General features: G+C 36.5%; 1 protein-coding gene across 1 annotated transcript in view; it reads left to right on the top strand.

Annotated features, from left to right (window-relative positions):
- The window catches only part of LOC107594685 (collagen alpha-1(XI) chain-like), an 81,908-nt gene that overhangs the window by 14,786 nt on the left and 49,416 nt on the right, over positions 1 to 17,706 (top strand). Inside the window, exons 5-9 of the mRNA XM_016284820.1 lie at positions 9,226 to 9,351; positions 12,520 to 12,618; positions 13,267 to 13,350; positions 15,569 to 15,874; positions 16,594 to 16,653. Coding sequence (XP_016140306.1) covers positions 9,226 to 9,351; positions 12,520 to 12,618; positions 13,267 to 13,350; positions 15,569 to 15,874; positions 16,594 to 16,653 — 675 coding nt within the window. The remainder of the gene's footprint in view (positions 1 to 9,225; positions 9,352 to 12,519; positions 12,619 to 13,266; positions 13,351 to 15,568; positions 15,875 to 16,593; positions 16,654 to 17,706) is intronic.

Below are 17,706 nucleotides of genomic sequence, written 5' to 3'. Positions count from 1 at the left end.
TTGGAGGATTGCTCTGGAATGGGGCAAGCAAGTCGGGGGTGGGGTGTATTAAAGCTTAAACCATTATTTGATTTTTTTTTTGCCTTAGCACACTAATGTTATTCAAAGTGTGCGTGGAATCTGTTAGTGCATAAAACAAAGCTTTTTCCCACATCTAGCCACAAAGACTGTCTGTATTTCATGAAAATGTGAAGTAAGATCTGGGGTGCATTAGATACTCCACGTTTTCTGCATTTGACAGTCAGTTGCTGTTTGTGCGCTTTTTAAACAATCTGCATTTTCCATGATATTATTCCAGTCTGTATTTTCTTCTCAATCTTTTCATAACTCTTTGCTGAATATCTAGGTTAAACTGGCAGGAGGGATAACTACTGACTCCAGGCCTTGAAATATGACTGACTGTGACTTTCACTAGAACAGGGATGTCTAATCCTGCTCCTCTAGGGCAAACATCACGGTTGGAGTTCAGCTTCAGCCAGCTGCAGCACACTTGTCTGAAAGTTTGTTGTAGTGAATCTAAAGACCTTGGGCACATCTCAGTCATCTCAATAGCTCTTGAGCTTGTGATTCAGTATATCGTGTTCAGGAATCCAGGCACTGGTAAGGATTCTGGCTCGCTGGTTTTTGTGATGCATTGTGGAAATTTTCAGGGAGCGAAAATTCCAGTGCACTAGAAGGATTTTGCAGTTGAGACCAACTCCTTGGTCAGTGCCATGACTAAACTAGGGAGCTGATTGAGACGCACCCCTTGATAAGCTGATTCAGTTGGGTTTGTTTAATTTGGATTAGAGCTAAACTCTGCAGGACAGTGGGCCTCCAGGAACTGGTTTGGACAACCCTGCACTAGATCCCGCATCTTACATTTTTAAACACAAAAACACATTCTGTGTCAAATGTATATTTCTGGTGTTGTAACTACACTCTAAATAATGCTGGGTTAAAAACAACCCAATTTGGGTTATTGGGCAACCCAGCTCTGGGTAAATATTGGACAGAAAACATGCTGGGTTATTTTGACCCAGCTGGTTGGGTTAAACATTTTTACCGACCATGCTGGGTTGTTTTATTTAAGTCATCTATTGTTTAAAAATTATTATATTGCTGGCTTAAAATGGGCTGGAAATTAAAAATCACAAATTTAATTTAAGTGTATTCAACTGTTCTCTGTAATCACTTTTTTACCAAAATAGTGCTAATTCTCGTGCTGGTGTGTTGCCAAAAATCTGAACCGGTGAAGGGCTGCTGTTCGCGGGGGAACTGAGAACTTCAGACCGTGGCCTTGCATTTCACTCGTAGCTGAAAATTGCCATGACTGACTCCAAAACCTGCCCATAAACAAACAGTACTGAAATTAGAGAACATATTTTAACATCAAATTAAATTAAACTCAGTATTATAACGAATAAAATCCATTTATGTTATGCAAGGCAAAAGGCGTTTCCATCGTGCGAAACAACCGCTGCTGATGCAGCTGACTGACATCTCGTCCTAATGTTGCATTGCGTAAAATAATATAATTTACACCACCACATTAAAGACTTTATAAATTAAATAAAATGTATACAAACCTTTATTTTCCAGAAAGAGTGCACCAAATCGGCGGCGGTGGCACTGAGACTCAGCAGCTGGGTTGTTTCATCAGAAACAGGCTAAACCCAGCGGTTAGGTAGAAAAAAAATAACCCAGTGTTAAAAATGACCCAGCAACCTGGTTACAGAAACACTACCCAGCACCTGGGTAAAAATATTAAAAATAACCCAATAAAATGACCCAACAAGCTGAACACAGCATTTGGATAAAAAAAAATAAAAATTAACCCAACACCTGGGTAAAAATATTAAAAACAACCCAATAAAATGACCCAACAGGCTGAACCCAGCATTTGGATTAAAAAATAACCCAGCATTGTTTTAAAGTGTAGCCGGCCAGTACATTTAAACCAGAGGTTGTCAGCAGTTTTTGGTCCAAGACCCATTTTAAGTGACTCTATCATGTAAAAATGTTAAGCTAGAGGTTATCATGGACTGCATATTAAATTCTTGAAAATAAAATATATTTGCTATTTTACTATTTAGTCCGTTTTATTATTGTCGACTGCTACTACAGTATTTTCTGAACCTCTCGAGCAACCAAGGGTGGTGAATTTTCCAACTGAATGTAGCATAATTTGAAAAGTTCATTCAGTCATTGAGTACGTTTACATGGACAACAATATTCCGATTTTAACACGATTAAGAAAATACTCTGATTAAGAATCTACCATGTAAACAGAGATTTTTGATTACCTTAATCCGGCTAAAGTCATAGTCGAAGTAAACACAAATCGAATTAAGACATGTGGAGTATTCCTATTTTAGTCGCATTATTGAAGCGCAGTATAGACATGTACACACCTTAATCACATTATTATCGTGTAGGACTTTTCGCCACATTTCGCAACAGGATACACACACGGCAGTGGTCAACCGTTTGACGGCAAACAAAAGAGCATGGCTTCAACAACGCCGTCATCTGTTTGCACGTATAGCATGACAAATAATTAACTGCACTTGAAGCTTTCAGTAAATTAAAAATGAAACACCCAAAACTGTGGCATCATAAGATGAAGACGAACTATATGTTTATATGTGAAATTCTGGAGGGGATGTCGAATGGCGTCGCGTGGGGACGTAATGACGTTTGCCATTAATCGATTTATGTACTATAACATGTAAAACAAGAACATGAAAGGAATATTCTAAAAGCAACTCATGTAAACACCTTAATCATAATATTATCTTATTCAGAATAAGGTAAATAAACAGATTACTGATGTCCATGAAAACATAGTCATTGACACTTCTGCCGACTTACTTTTTGTAGCAGCTGGCCAGTCCTGTGGACCAGAGCTGTTAGGCTGAAAATTGACCAGTTAGAGGTTGATTAAGCTGGTTAGGGCTGGTAAACCGCCATGACATGGTTTTTCTAGCAGGGACATAAATAAAATTTGACAAAAAAGTTCTACAGTATTTTTGCATAGTTCACTCAACCTCACCGGTAAAATGAGTATTAAAATAGAATATTGTAGTGCTGGAGGCTCCACACAATTGTCAATTTGCATTTGACCTTAATGTTCACTCTCCTTGTCTGTTGCCTATTGTGACAGAAAGGTCACATGGCAGGTCATAGTGACTGGCAGGAATACCTGTCGTTCCTCAAGTCATAATTACGGAGTGCTGACAGTGGTAATCATAAGCGATGATTTAACCTTTGGTCTGGTTTAGTTTTGGTGCACACATAATGAATCAAACTTTCTTCTCTGGGCTTGACCTCTGAAATTGCACAGTCCTCAGGAGAATAGGGCATTAACACTTCATCAGGTAAGGGTGATGATAAGAATGGATGGATGTCATGTGTTGAACTCATTTTACAGTTACTCCGTTAAGTTTTGTCATGCTGTTACTAAAAAAACACTTCTGGGCCTCGTTACTTCAGCACACTTTTTGTATAGCCTATTCTATCATCTTTACTTGACACCCAGTAATCCATAATTTTTTATATGCATATTATTGCTCTTATTCTGAACGATTCATCCATCCATGATAGAACCAGGTACTGCCCTATAGAGGTGTGCGATATGATTAATGTCTTATATCATGGTTTGAGTTATGCTTTAAATAAGGTCTTTATGATATCAACATTTTTGATACCATAGACATTTCATAATTCTTGTCACCAGTGTCAATGTCACAAAAACTCATACTAGCCTAGAAAGAAAGAAAAAAACTCAAGCTCACTGAAGACAAGTAAACAGTCAGTGATTAAATAAGAATAAGAAACTAATTACAAACAATAGGACAAAATACTACAGTAGAATATATAAGAAATGCTACATACATTGTATAAAATGTATGTAAAAACACTGCATATTCTTCGCTGTAAATATACAGTATATTTATTCTTCTTAAAGTTACAAAAGTGATTTAGTCAGGAGCAGTGAGAGACTTTCTCTCTTTTGTTGTTTGATTAGTATGAATGACAGGCAGCAGTGAATTTAGACTGGTGTCACTTTAAGAGCTGCCCTGATCCAATATACTGTAACACGTGTTTTCTTTCTCAGCTGTTTGCTTTCACTTAAGAACGTAATTACTGTTTTTATGAGGACACTTGCAAAGATGGGCATTTTGACACATACATGTGTGTGTATTTAACCGTTCAAAGTCTATAAAGCAGCAAAGATTACTCTGTTCAATACTCCCGCACTCTTTGTGCTGGTCATTAAGTGGAAGTGATCTGAACAGTCTTATAAAAAATTGCTTCATGTCCTGAGGCACACTTGAGAATATTATTATTACCACAGCAGGATAGACAAACGCCACAGGTTGCTGTTGTAATTAAAGGAAGAGTATAAGAAGCTTTTCAGAATGCATTGGTTAAGGGTGCAGTTTTAGATTTTTTATTTTGTCCTGTCTGTGTACATTTATAGACAACTATAAATGTATATACATTAACACTGTTTTAGCTGGCCATTTGAAAGTATCCATCTGTCTGCCTGTCAGTCAGAAAGCACTTGGAATTGAAATTGATACTGAATACTGAAATTGAGTTAATACATGGTACTACTTCTGCTGAAAGTCTGGAACCATTGCTTTAAAAAAACTAAGTATTAACTTGGTATTAACAGTAAGTACCAGTTCTTTTGACATCTATAGCCTGGATTGTATTCAATTCCTGCCAGTTTGAATGTTCTTTATATTCTAAGCCTGAACAGACTTAATAGAGCATGTAACTAATACATTTAGAGATTTTGAGTGGACTGGTGACGCACATGAAGAAAATCAAACCACAACAAGTAGCTGGTGGGGATTTTGATACCGATCTGTTGTTGGAAGTTTTTGGCCTCTTTTTCAATATTTAATTTCCAGAATCTGAAATTAGCTCACTGTGCTGTACAAGGAGTTTTTATCTTTGAAAAGAATGTGTCTGTTATGAATTAACACAGTACTCAGCAGACATTGTAAAACAGGGCAATCCCAATGGATGCTCAAATATTCAAAGTAGATTTATATCTCCCTGTTTCCGTCAGTGTTTAGTCCAGAGCCATGCTAGTATATTAACTATGTTCTCAATAGTGAGGAAGAAGATGTGCCAGACGCTTAGAAAAACAACTCCTGTTCAGTGATGGAGAGTCATTGGATGGGACTCAGACTAAAAATAAGCTGAAAAGGGAGATGTGCTTGGCCAGAGATGGATGTCAGTAGTGGGCCAACACATTTTTGACTTAATGTTGAACTAGGTCAGGTGTGTTTGAATGGTTTGTCTGACTATGTTTGAATGGGGTCACTGAATATCAGTGTTCATGTATCAAGAGTGTCATTATGTACCTTTTTTTTTTAGGGGACACCAGTGCTGTGCTGTTTTAGTATTATTTATATATTATAATATTTTGAAATAGCTTTTATTTTAATATTTTTAGTTTTCATTTATTTTAGTTTAAATTGAGTAAATTTATGTGCTTTTGTCATTTTTATTAGTTTTAGATTTTTTTATATTTCTGTTAAGCTTGAATTTATTTTTATTTCAGTTTTAGTGTGTTGTTTTAGTACTTAAGCTTAAACTAAAGTAGTTATTATTGAAAAAGAAAAATTACAAAATGTTTAGTGTTATTGCATTAAACATGTTAAGATATTACCATAAATGTTTAACACCGTAATTTAACACGTGCAGAATTTAATATTACAGTTTCAAATCGTTTTCCAAAGAATGTCTAAACTCAGACATCATGTAATAAATTTCAGTTATTTATTATTATTGACCATGACCACCCTATTTTTTAACAGAAATTTATGCTGCCATCTTTAGGATAGAAGAGTGGATTGATGAAATATAACAAATAAAATAAAAATTTTCAAGATAATATATAAAAAAAAAATTGCTTTAGTACAATCACAATGTAAACATCATTTAATGAATATACAAAGCAACATGTTATTTATATAGTATTGCAGTTAAATGGTAGTTCACCCAAAAATGAAATTAGCCCATACTTTACTCACCCTCAAGTCATCCTATATGACTTTCTTCTTTCAGACGAATCCAGTCGGAGTTATATTAAAAATGGTCTTTGATCTTTCAAGCTGTTTAATGACACTCTTTAAGTGAACACTGCATCAAAAAAATAACATTATTTTGTGTATTTGGTGCAATGAAATGTGTTTATGTGGTTTAAGGTTCAGAAAACACATTATTTTCCACATACTGTACATTATTGTTTCTATTCAATGCTCCGCCTTTCTGAAACGCGTCGATCGGTCTGAAAAGCGAGGTGTGCTGTGATTGGCCAGCTATCCAGTGCGTTGTGATTGGCCGAATACCTCAAGCGTGTGACGGAAATGTTACGCCCCTTACCATACTGTGATGGCGTGTCCCGGACGGAGCGACAAGACAAAAACATTAAAACCCATTATAAAAAACGAGGCAATTGTTGCATCCAGTAGGGACATAATTATGGATTATAATAACTTATACTGTCTTTTTACGCGTTGCGTTGCATCACGCCTCGTAAACATAAAACCATGTCTGCATTTGTGATCGGAGTAATGACAAACAGCAAGCACTACTCTTCCCTGCTCAAACCGCGCGTTTGAATCGTTAGTGGTAAATCCTTTAAATATGAAAACGTACTTACAGTCTGTGAGTCGGAACAGCCAGAATTATAGTCTACTCTTCCAGAATCAGGAAACAGTCCTCCATAAAATGCATAACTTAGCAACATAACCATAAAATGCATAACTTAACTAGAGTAACTTAACCACTGATTTCTAGTCGTGTCATCTTTTGGAAGGCCAAACAAAGTAGTCTGTAGTAAAGTAGTAAAAGTTTCTTTGCGTGAACATTTGGGCGGCGTTATGCAAGTCTTCCCACATCGTGACGTAGACATGTGGGGGCGTGTTAGAATGAGGCGTTTTAGGTAGGCATAGTTTACTCTTAACTTTTATAAAGAATATCTCTTTAGATTTGAGACTTTAGTCTTTGCAACTTTACAGATCTTCTTTATGCACCAAAAGCTTGTAACACTTCAAAGAGAAAGGAAAAATTGAAATCGCATCATATGACCCCTTTAATGTAGCTTGCGCCAACAGTTGTACATGGAAGCAGCTCCGGGAGCATGACGTAAGAGGTCGGATTTGCGCATACGCCGCTCAGAAGTGACGGATGCGGAAGCGCAGGGGAGAGATCAAAACAAAACAACGATCACTTATTAGAAGTACAAAACGAGGATTTGTAAAGAAGAATGTCAGAGCATTTCGATATAAGCCAAAAGGGAGACTGGTTTTCCTTTGCTAAAGTAAGGAAACTTTGCTTCCTTTGCTCCTGTTAACAAACGTTGGTTTTCACAAGACTCACCGGTGCATGCGCAGCACTGAACTCATACGTCATCAGCCCGGAGCTGCTTCCGTGTACAACTGTTGGCGCAAGCTACATTAAAGTGATTATTACGTTTTGAATATGGATATTTTTCTTACAAAAACGCATCGATTCGCTAAAGGAGGCCTTTGTTCACCCCCCAGAGCCATGTGAGACACTTTTTTTATGGATGGGTGCTTTTTATTTAACTTCTTTTGGACTGATGCATGCAACACCCTCTGAGTGGCGTTAAACAGCTTGAAAGATCAAAGACAATATTTAATATAACTCCGACTGGATTTGTCTGAATGAAGAAAGTCATATACACCTAGGATGACTTGAGGGTGAGTAATTTATGGCCCAATTTAAATTTTTGGGTGAACTAACCCTTTAATATTTTTCTCACACAATAAAAATGTACTGTATATTTATACATATATAAATATCTTGCTGTCTTCATATTTTAGGAATTCGGTCTCTCGTAATCATGATATTTGGGAGTCCTTGGTACAAAGGTTGAAAACAATTGCCTTAGATGAGATAAGATGACCAAGCCTAGGCAAAATTTGCTAACTTCTACATTTTCTGTGCTGATTTTACAGTATGGGAAAATCTGTGAAATTTCTGCCACAGCTTTTGAGAAAAACACCTCTTCTTATACCTACATTAATTGTAAAACTTTTTTTTGAAATATGATGTTGCATTTAAAATGCATTTGGCTCCTGAACATGTGTTAGTTCTTAATCATGAGATGTTTGTGGTATAGAGGGATATCAGAGCTCTCCAGTGTGTACAAGGATTTATTGGTCATGCTTGCAGGAAGCATCATTTTGGTACCATAAAATGTCTTCCAGCGCCTTAAGCTCCTACAGATGTAGACCCTGTAATTTAATGTCATCTGCATGTTAGCATTCTCCTCCACAGGCCACCCCGCTTGACTCGACTTTACACGCCAATCAAATCAAAGAAATCTGTGTGTTTATTTACCTTTGCCCTTCTTTTACTTTTTTTTACCTATTTACGATGCATTATATCAGTATGGCACGGGGGGTCCAAGTCTGCGCGGGTCAGCAGAGGTATTCTGCGGTTTCTCCAGCAGTAGTTTACATTCTCAGCAGAGTCAGACAGTTCCCGCTTGAAGAATTCCTCGGGTTCGGCTTGTGCACGGAGCTGTTTGGCCTTTGTGTCGAGGTGGGAGAAGGGATCTTATTTCCTTTCCCGAAATTTTTATGAAAAACAGACGGCTCAGATATTTCACATCAGCACGGGTGCTGGTTATTTTTCTTGCCATTCCTCAGTCTTTAACGTAGGACGCTCTGTGAAATGTGACTCACTGTGGAGCACAATAGTGCTTTTTGAATGGGACACAGATTAGTGGCCGTTTCGACGTGTGCTCGCACAGCGCTTTCATTCTTCCTTGTTTTTTCAGCTGAGCAGCACGTCTGCCTTCTTCCTGTCTGTGAGCAAATTTTGAGAGGTTGAGAAAGAAGCTCATGACAGAAAGAGAGGCTAATCCTCAATGCCCTGCAGATACTTTCGATGTTATCAAGCGTATTGTTCTCTGTGACACATAGACACATGCTTATTTGATTTAGTACAATATCAAAAGATGGATTCTGCGGTGTGCAGCTGTTCATTGTTATGTGCCAGATTATGATGAATGGTTTCTCAGATATTTATTTTGTGTTAGTCTGTTTGTGTGCGTATTTGTCTGTCTGTCAGTCTGTCTGTCTGTCTATCTATCTAACTGTCTGTCTGTCTGTATAGAAATGGCATATATAATTTTTATGTATAGACATCCAATGTATTTCTGATAAATGTCTCTGTCATGTCATTCAGGGAGACATCCAGCAGCTTCTTTTGGTGGCAGATGCTCGTGCAGCCTATGACTACTGTGAACACTACAGCCCTGACTGTGAAACACCCCATCAAGAGACACCACAGGCCCAGGAACCTGAGGAAGAGGTCAGTACATATCTGGATCTGACCCAGACGAGTGTGTTGTGTGTGTGTTTGTGTGTGTGGTTGTGTGATGATGTATTAATGGATTATATACGGTCTACACCCACAGCTTCTGTCTGGGGCTTTCTTAGGCCTGGATTCAAAAACATTGCCAAATATCTGAATTATCCATCAGTAGGGATATATAAAAGTAATCTCCTAGTTGGGTTTTTGTTGTGCAACAACTAGTTTTCTAGTCAAAACACTGTTCAAGCTCTTCAAATTGATTTCCTTTGGTGCTTTATCCTTGTATCCAGAAAGACCAATAAATTTTTTCCAATAAATGTCTCATCTAAATATCAGTGTTACAAATAAATGCATTAGGTGGCGCTGTGGATACTTGATGGCAAGGTGAGGGAAGGTCTCCATATATTTACAAATATATTTTGTTATATTTGTAAATAATTCAAAAATTTGTTTTACATATATTCACATTTGTCATACTAATGTTAGTATTTCAATTTTTTATGAGTTAGAGTAAACAACTAAAAAAACATTTTAAATGTCCACCCCTATTATTCAGTCTTTTACTGTGGTACAGAATGTTTTATTAGAGCTGCAGGTCAGAACAAACTGTCCTTACGAAACCTATTGTGAATCACAAGTGTGATCTAGCGGGATTAAACTTTTCAGCTAATCCCAAATGCGTTTTGTCTGGTTTTTGATATTAAGCTTTTTCAGTGCTTCAATGTTTTCCAATAATATTTCATAGAATAACCAATGAGCTCACGGTGGAAACTATTTTTCCCCCTGCCACAGAGTCTGAGCCCACTTTTGAGTGGCGTGGAAATATATTTTTCTTTAATGACTCCTGCATGCTTGCTGGGAAAGCCTAGTTTCTCCCTCCACAGCTAACTCTGGAATACCTGGAAAAGTGAAGTTATGTCTCTCAGCTGTTAAAGAACTCCTGATTGTAACATGATGATAAATCACTGTAACGGCTGCTTGGGGTATTGAGAACTACACCACAACAGTGGATGGAAAATGTAGCTTCACGTATCGTGGAAGATGCCAGAGCAAAACCAATGGAGAAATCAGCGAATTAATGCAGAGAGGTAAAAACAAATTAAACAACTATATAGTCAGCTTTTTAAAAGCAGATGATATATAGCTTTATAATCCGTGTTAACTTACTAGTGCTGTAACTCAGTCCAGCATCAGCAGCCTAACATCTATATCTTTTAGGAAGAGCAGAGAACTTTGGACGCAGGCCTGTTCTTTTCCCCTGCAAGGAGCTCCCCTGCGCCGTACCAAATGCTTTAAGACACGTGTGGGAAACGGGGACGCGTTTTTAATGGCCCAGGACGATATTTATGCCTTTCATCCAGCTCGCTGGCTACAGCCATGGCAGGCTCCAAGCCTGGCAAGACCCTTTAATGCCGTAAACTGACTCGCAGCTGGATATTTCTTCTTTTTCGCTTCTCTTCTGCAGCCAGTGGAATGCAACCAGTCCAGCAGGCCTCAGTTCTTTTTTTCTCTGTTATTTTTATTAGCTCAGCTGATGCATAGGGACTTAAATTCATCCCTTTCTGATGGACAAAGGCACATCACAGAATGCCTGATAACTTGCTATACCACTACAATCTACTATACCTCACCTTATGCTCACGCACCTTATTACAGTTAGAGAGGAAAACAAGCAGAGAATTGGAAACATATGTGTATGATTGCTTATTTGTCATAAACAACGCAAGTCATTTATTATTGGGAAGTACTTAACAATAGCTCTTTGTTGAATTGTTAAATTGACTGCTATTTAAGTGCTTAACAACTTTCAAAAACCGTTTGTGTGCAAGTGGCTTAGGAGTGTAACATTTAATTTGCACGCTTTATAAGAAACAGAATTATCCAATAAATTAATTATAAATTGCAAACTGCCATGTGTAACATACACGGTGAATACCATGAGCTCTGTTTAACTTTACACAAAAAAAATCAGCACAGGATTTTCATGCTAATTGCTGAGTTCATTTTATTTTGGCATTACTATATGTTCTGCATCAATGTGCCAGAATGTACAGTAATACCAACAATCATTGGCAATATTGAACTATATTACTTATTTTTTTTGGTAATTATCAATTATTCTCTTCTTTGGATATTGAACATTTAACTACAGTACCAGTGGAATACCAGTGGACCAGTGGAGTGTTTTACAGTGATATGGCACGTGGCTCAAAATTATGATATAAAATAGAGCATTAGCAGGCAGTCTTATTATATTATTTTAATACCCTTTAAGACACTTTTTTTTTAGCATGTTCACTATCACATACCCACATGATCTGACATTTGAAGTGCATTTTTATGTTTTATAGAGGTTGAATTTTCATTATGTGCATTTTCACTGGCGACAAGAATACTTTGTACTGTTTACTTATGTCTCTTTTTTCTAATTACATGTTACTGTTACTCATTGCTTATTTTGGGCACAGTGTTAATGCTTGTTATCCTAAAAAAAAATAAAGAAAAAGATTACAGGTTTAATCTCCAGTAGGGATGGCACTGGATAGTTACACTAGTAAACTGCATTATTATATTCATGACATTCATGAGATTTGTATTCAGATTATGGAATTTAATGTTTCAGAAATTCATTCTGCTTGTGTTTCATGAGTGAGGCCCAGTTGAGCTCGAAGCATTTATTGTGTGCTTTTCTACCATAAAATGCTTTGAATGAAAAACCATTTGTTAAATGATACAGTTAGATAAATACCTATGTGTAAAAATATGTCACGTAAATCATCAAATCAAACTAAGCCTTTTGACATTACTGATTTGATGGTCTAAATGGATGGGAAGGTCAAATAAATTAAAGTTCTCAAATACTTAAACTACAAAAGGGTTTTGTAGTTCACTGATCACCCATCATGTCAATGGCATACCTAAGCACATTTTGCATGATTTATATTTTTATATTTGTATTATATGTGATATGCCAATAATGTATGCCACAATGCATCTTCCCCTTTGTACAGTGATCCCAAAAAGCATTTGAATATTTTATCTATTGTTTACACTTTTTATATATATATCAGATATTCAAAAAGTGTTCAGATGTGTTTTGAGTACTCTGTAAGGGATTTGAATTCAGTTCTTTCTTTCTAACATGCAACCATCTCTTTCTCTCAGTACAATACTGAATACACAGATTATAATGAGTTCTATGACTACACAGAAGAAGGGACTGCCACTGAAAATCCCACTGACAATGTCGGTACTGAGACCAAGGTAAACACTCTTGCTCATCTGTATGGCCCAGGTGCATGTCAATCACTGTGAGATTTTCTTCAGCCCGCCCACTTCCACACTGTGTGGTCTCTGATTTATTACCCCAACTCTCACGCTCCACTGTTCTGTTACTCTCAGTCACTTTGCCTTTCAGTCTCCTCATGTGCCATCACTTTCATTCAAATACAGGCTCCGAATGTAACTTCTTGCTAGATCTGCAGATTTTGAGAAAATGTATTGACCATGTATGAAACTGTATTTCATATTGTGTTTATCAAGAAATAATTCCACTGTCATAGAGACAAAATAAATGTAGACAAACAGTGCAACTCAATGTATCCTATCAATTTTTGATTATAAATATTACACTGAGATTTCCCCCCCCATTTGTAGACATTTTGATTTCTTTCAGAGTGATTTAAATCATCCACTATTGTGTTGAAATATTTAATAAAGTTACCGGCCAGCTGTTATTCACTTGCCAAATCTAACTTTTACTTGCACTTGAACTGCTCATATTTCAAATTCGGATATGAACGGCTAAGAATAAGTAGTTGTTTTAAAATGAACAATAAATGAACATTCACATCTCAACATTAGATAATTTTTTTTCTTCATTCTGAGTGATGAATCTCTTGTGTGATATAGCCCAGCACTGCTGACACTGGAGACTACTATATTGAGCAGGACTATGGCACTGAAGCCCCTCCTGTTATCATTCCAGCCAATGAGGTAAAGATCTGAATGCTCCTAATTTTTATTTTCCATTGTCTATTTTAAGTGGGTTTCTATTTAAATAGAATTCTTTTGGTAAAGCTTTTCTGACTTTATACTTATTTTTTTATAAGTATTATTTTGCACCTTATTTTTTGATAAATGTAAATAATTGCTATGTTTAGATCATGTTATTACTAAGCTATGAGAGAAAAGTAGAAAATCATCCACATTTGAGGTGTTTTTTCTTTACCGAGTGTTTTTCTAACTTTTATGGGTAAAAGTCAAATAAAAACTATTCCATGTAACAGTTTACGTTCAGCAGAAAGCAGTGAAATCATAGCATTTTCCTTATTTATGTTATTTCAATAGTTTGATGATTCTGTCACAGTTTGTTCTAAGACATCGCACAAATGAAGTCTAAATGAAGAACATCCAGCTTTAACTGGAACAATATGTCTTGCATTTAGTGATGGCCAAACGTCTGCTTCAAATGATACACCTACATGGGCTGACGCAGCCTCGTAAAGCACTCCTGGTATACAATACAAAGGCTGGGATTAACTAGAGAAATCTTAAGTGCTTTTGTTCACTGCATAAAGGCCCCTGGGTGAGGAAAGCTGTCAGACTTAAAGCCAAAATAGTTTTCCAGTATAAAAAAAAAAAGTTGGAAGGCATAGGATGTACAAAGTAAGACATGAAACCAGTGCAGCATTATCACATGCAAGGCTGTTGTGGTTTGTCATTTGTATTTACCAAAACGATTCAGATTTTTAGTTTCTATTCACTGCGATGGTAAAATATTGAATGTTATACAGGTGCATCTCAATAAATTAGAATGTCGTGGAAAAGTTCATTTATTTCAGAAATTCAACTCAAATTGTGAAACTCGTGTATTAAATAAATTCAATGCACACAGACTGAAGTAGTTTAAGTCTTTGGTTCTTTTAATTGTGATGATTTTGGCTCACATTTAACAAAAACCCACCAATTCACTATCTCAACAAATTAGAATACTTCATAAGACCAATAAAAAAACATTTTTAGTGAATTGTTGGCCTTCTGGAAAGTATGTTAATTTACTGTACATGTACTCAATACTTGGTAGGGGCTCATTTTGCTTTAATTACTGCCTCAATTCAGCGTGGCATGGAGCTGAACAGTTTGTGGCACTGCTGAGGTGGTATGGTATATATATATATATATATATATATATATATATATATATATATATATATATATATATATATAAACGAAACAAATATGAATTATTATTAGTAGTAGTATAAATCGATAATATAAAAAGAAACGAATCCATTTTTTACTGAAATGTCATTAAATTAATTGACGAAGAAAGCAGTTTTTTAAAATATCTATTGCACATTTGTAAGGCCATATCATAAACTAAATGGCATATAATTTGAAAATTATAATTTGTTTATGCATATAAAATGTATAATTATATACTGACATTCATATATATTTTAATGAACAAATATGAATTATTATTACTATTATTATTATAAATACATAATATAAATAGATATGAATAATTTATTTTTAACATGTAGTTTATTGACAAACAAAGCTGATTTTTAAATATATATTGTACATTTGTAAGGCCATATCATATTTGGCATATAACAGAAATTAGACCAATTACACACTGTCATATCTAAAATGATACAAAAACCCAAGGCAAAAAATCCGCACACCAAGCAAAATGCAAAGTTCAAGGTCCTTTGAACTAGAGTTTGTTCCTGAAGATTTACATAGAGGTGACAACAAAAACTAAAGTGCACATACAAAAAAACAAACGTTTCAGTTCTGGCAGGACTATCTTCAGTGAGCACTTTGTGCACTTTAGTTTTTGTTGTCACCTCTATGTAAATCTTCAGGAACAAACTCTTGTTCAAAGGACCTTGAACTTTGCATTTCGTTTGGTGTGCAGATCGTTTGCCTTGGGTTTTTGTATTTGTCTTCTATTGATTGAATCTACACACCCAATTATAAACACATTATTTTTGCTTTACTTAATTGGCGCAGAATTTTTTCATATTTTTTTACTTACTGGATGTCTAAAATGATCCCATTTAAAATTATTCTTTGCCAGTGCAATTGTATTTTCACCTGTAGAGCTTCATTAAATGAGTTCATTAGTTTGATAAGGTGTCTGCATTGACTAACCTCCCTGTTTCCTTCATTCGCTGACCTCCTGCCTCCCCGGGCTGGGCAGAATCCATCTCCAAAAGAAGAAATAGTAGACGACTACATTACAGGGATAGAAGAAGTTGGAGTGGATCCCACCGTTGCCACCAATGAGAATGTGGATATTGTGGAGTCCAAAAGCACTAATGGTGCAGAAAACCAGGACTTTAAGGAATACGACATTAACGAATATGATGCAAAAGAGGTAGACCCCAGCATTTATGAAGATTCGTTCTATGACTACAATACTAATGGAGCTAAACCTACCGGATCAACCTACGAGAGCGAGTTTGGACCGGGCCGACCTGCTGAAACACAGGTCACAGAGAGCAATGTGAGTTGACTTCTCCATCTTTATGTTGAAAACAAGTCAATTGTGTGGCAAGAGAATGTCAAGGATGTTTTTATTATTATTATTATTATTATTGCAACCACATAACTGTAATTATAATGCTCCTAATTACTAGGAATAATGTCCATTAACCTTACTATGTTTCAGTATGTCTGCTGACACAGCAACACATGAAAGTCTCTCAATTGTAGCCGTTTTGCTTGCGGTGTGTGGGAGACAGGAAATGAAATGTTAGCTGTGTGATTGCAGTGTTGATCTGTTATAAGACTTGAGACTTATTTTCACAGCTCAACACAAGCACTCGTTCACACAGACACACACTGACCACAGTGGCTTTGTGCTACTTTTCTTCATTCCTGGAGAGATATATCATCCTGGTCCACAAATACAAAACACACATGCAGACACACTAATGGGCTGGATTTAATACTTGTGTTAAATGACTGTATAAATATTGTCAAATGACTTTCCCTGTGGGTCTTATAAGTGGACGTTATAGGAAAAGATGAAGGAGTTCACACTTCATATCTTATCATCCTCACAGTAATCACTGAGCATGTTCACCACTTGGCTTTATAGGGTTATACAGTCCATTTTGGGCATTAGTTGTAGTGCTTAATGTGCTGTTTTACAGTTGTTTGGTCTACATGAGTAGTACTTCCTCTGTCATTAAATCTCAGTTTGTTTTGCCTCTGTTGTAGGTTGGTGGTGGCTATGGTGGTGAAAAGGGGCAAAAAGGGGAACCTGCAGTCATTGAGCCGGTAGGTAAACTCTGCATGAAGCTTTTACAAGTACCAAATGAAATGCAGCTACTAATAATGCATCATATTTTTCCCTTCAGTAGTGTGTCAGTTCAGAATGTTGCAGACAGCAAACAGTTATATATAACATTATATTAACCCAAAAATAAAAGGTAACACTTTAGTGTAGGGACCAATTCTCACTTTTAACTAGTTGCTTATTAGCATGTCTATTATTAACATATTGGTTGTTTATTTGTACATATAAAGCACATATTTTGCATATTATTTGCATATTCTAAAACACTAATCTGACCCAATACCTAAACTTATCAACTACCTTAAAAAGTGAAAGTGACGTGACATGTGGCCAAGTATGGTGACCCATATTCGGAATTAGTGCTCTGCATTTATCCCATCCAAAGTGCACACACACAGCAGTGAACACACACACACCGTGAACACACACCCGGAGCAGTGGGCAGCCATTTATGCTGCGGCGCCCGGGGAGCAGTTGGGGGTTCAGTGCCTTGGTCAAGGGCCCCTCAGTAGTGGTATTGAAGGTGGGAGAGAGCGCTGTACATTCACTCCCCCAACCTACAATCCCTGCCGGTACGAGACTCGAACCCGCAACCTTTAGGTTACGAGTCCGACTCTAACCATTAGGCCACGACTTCCCCATTACTTACTAACTATTATTAAACTGCAAATTAGAAGTTTATTGAGGCATATGTCATATTAAAAGGTTTGTTAATAGTGCGAATTGGACCTTAAAATAAAGTTTGACCAAATAAAATGAATAATTGTTTGTATATTACTATTTACTTCATGGTCTGTCTGAATACTTGATTCTGATTGGCTGGCAGGTATGCAGTAAAACCATTTAATGCACAGGTAGTTCTAAGTCTGTTTAATCACCATTCTATATTAATGCACTGCTTCAATTGATGCACACAAACCCACACACACAGAGAGAGAGAGAAGGAGAGAGAGTCGGAGATTGCAGATTGTGCTGTGCACACACATACACTTGTTGTCAACGCTTCCCAGTGATTTTTATTAATACAATAGCCT

The sequence above is a fragment of the Sinocyclocheilus grahami genome, unplaced genomic scaffold (genome assembly GCF_001515645.1).
Source record: "Sinocyclocheilus grahami isolate Dianchi unplaced genomic scaffold, SAMN03320097.WGS_v1.1 scaffold188.1, whole genome shotgun sequence".
Lineage (NCBI taxonomy): Eukaryota > Metazoa > Chordata > Actinopteri > Cypriniformes > Cyprinidae > Sinocyclocheilus > Sinocyclocheilus grahami.
This window is presented reverse-complemented; position numbering and strand designations above follow the sequence as displayed.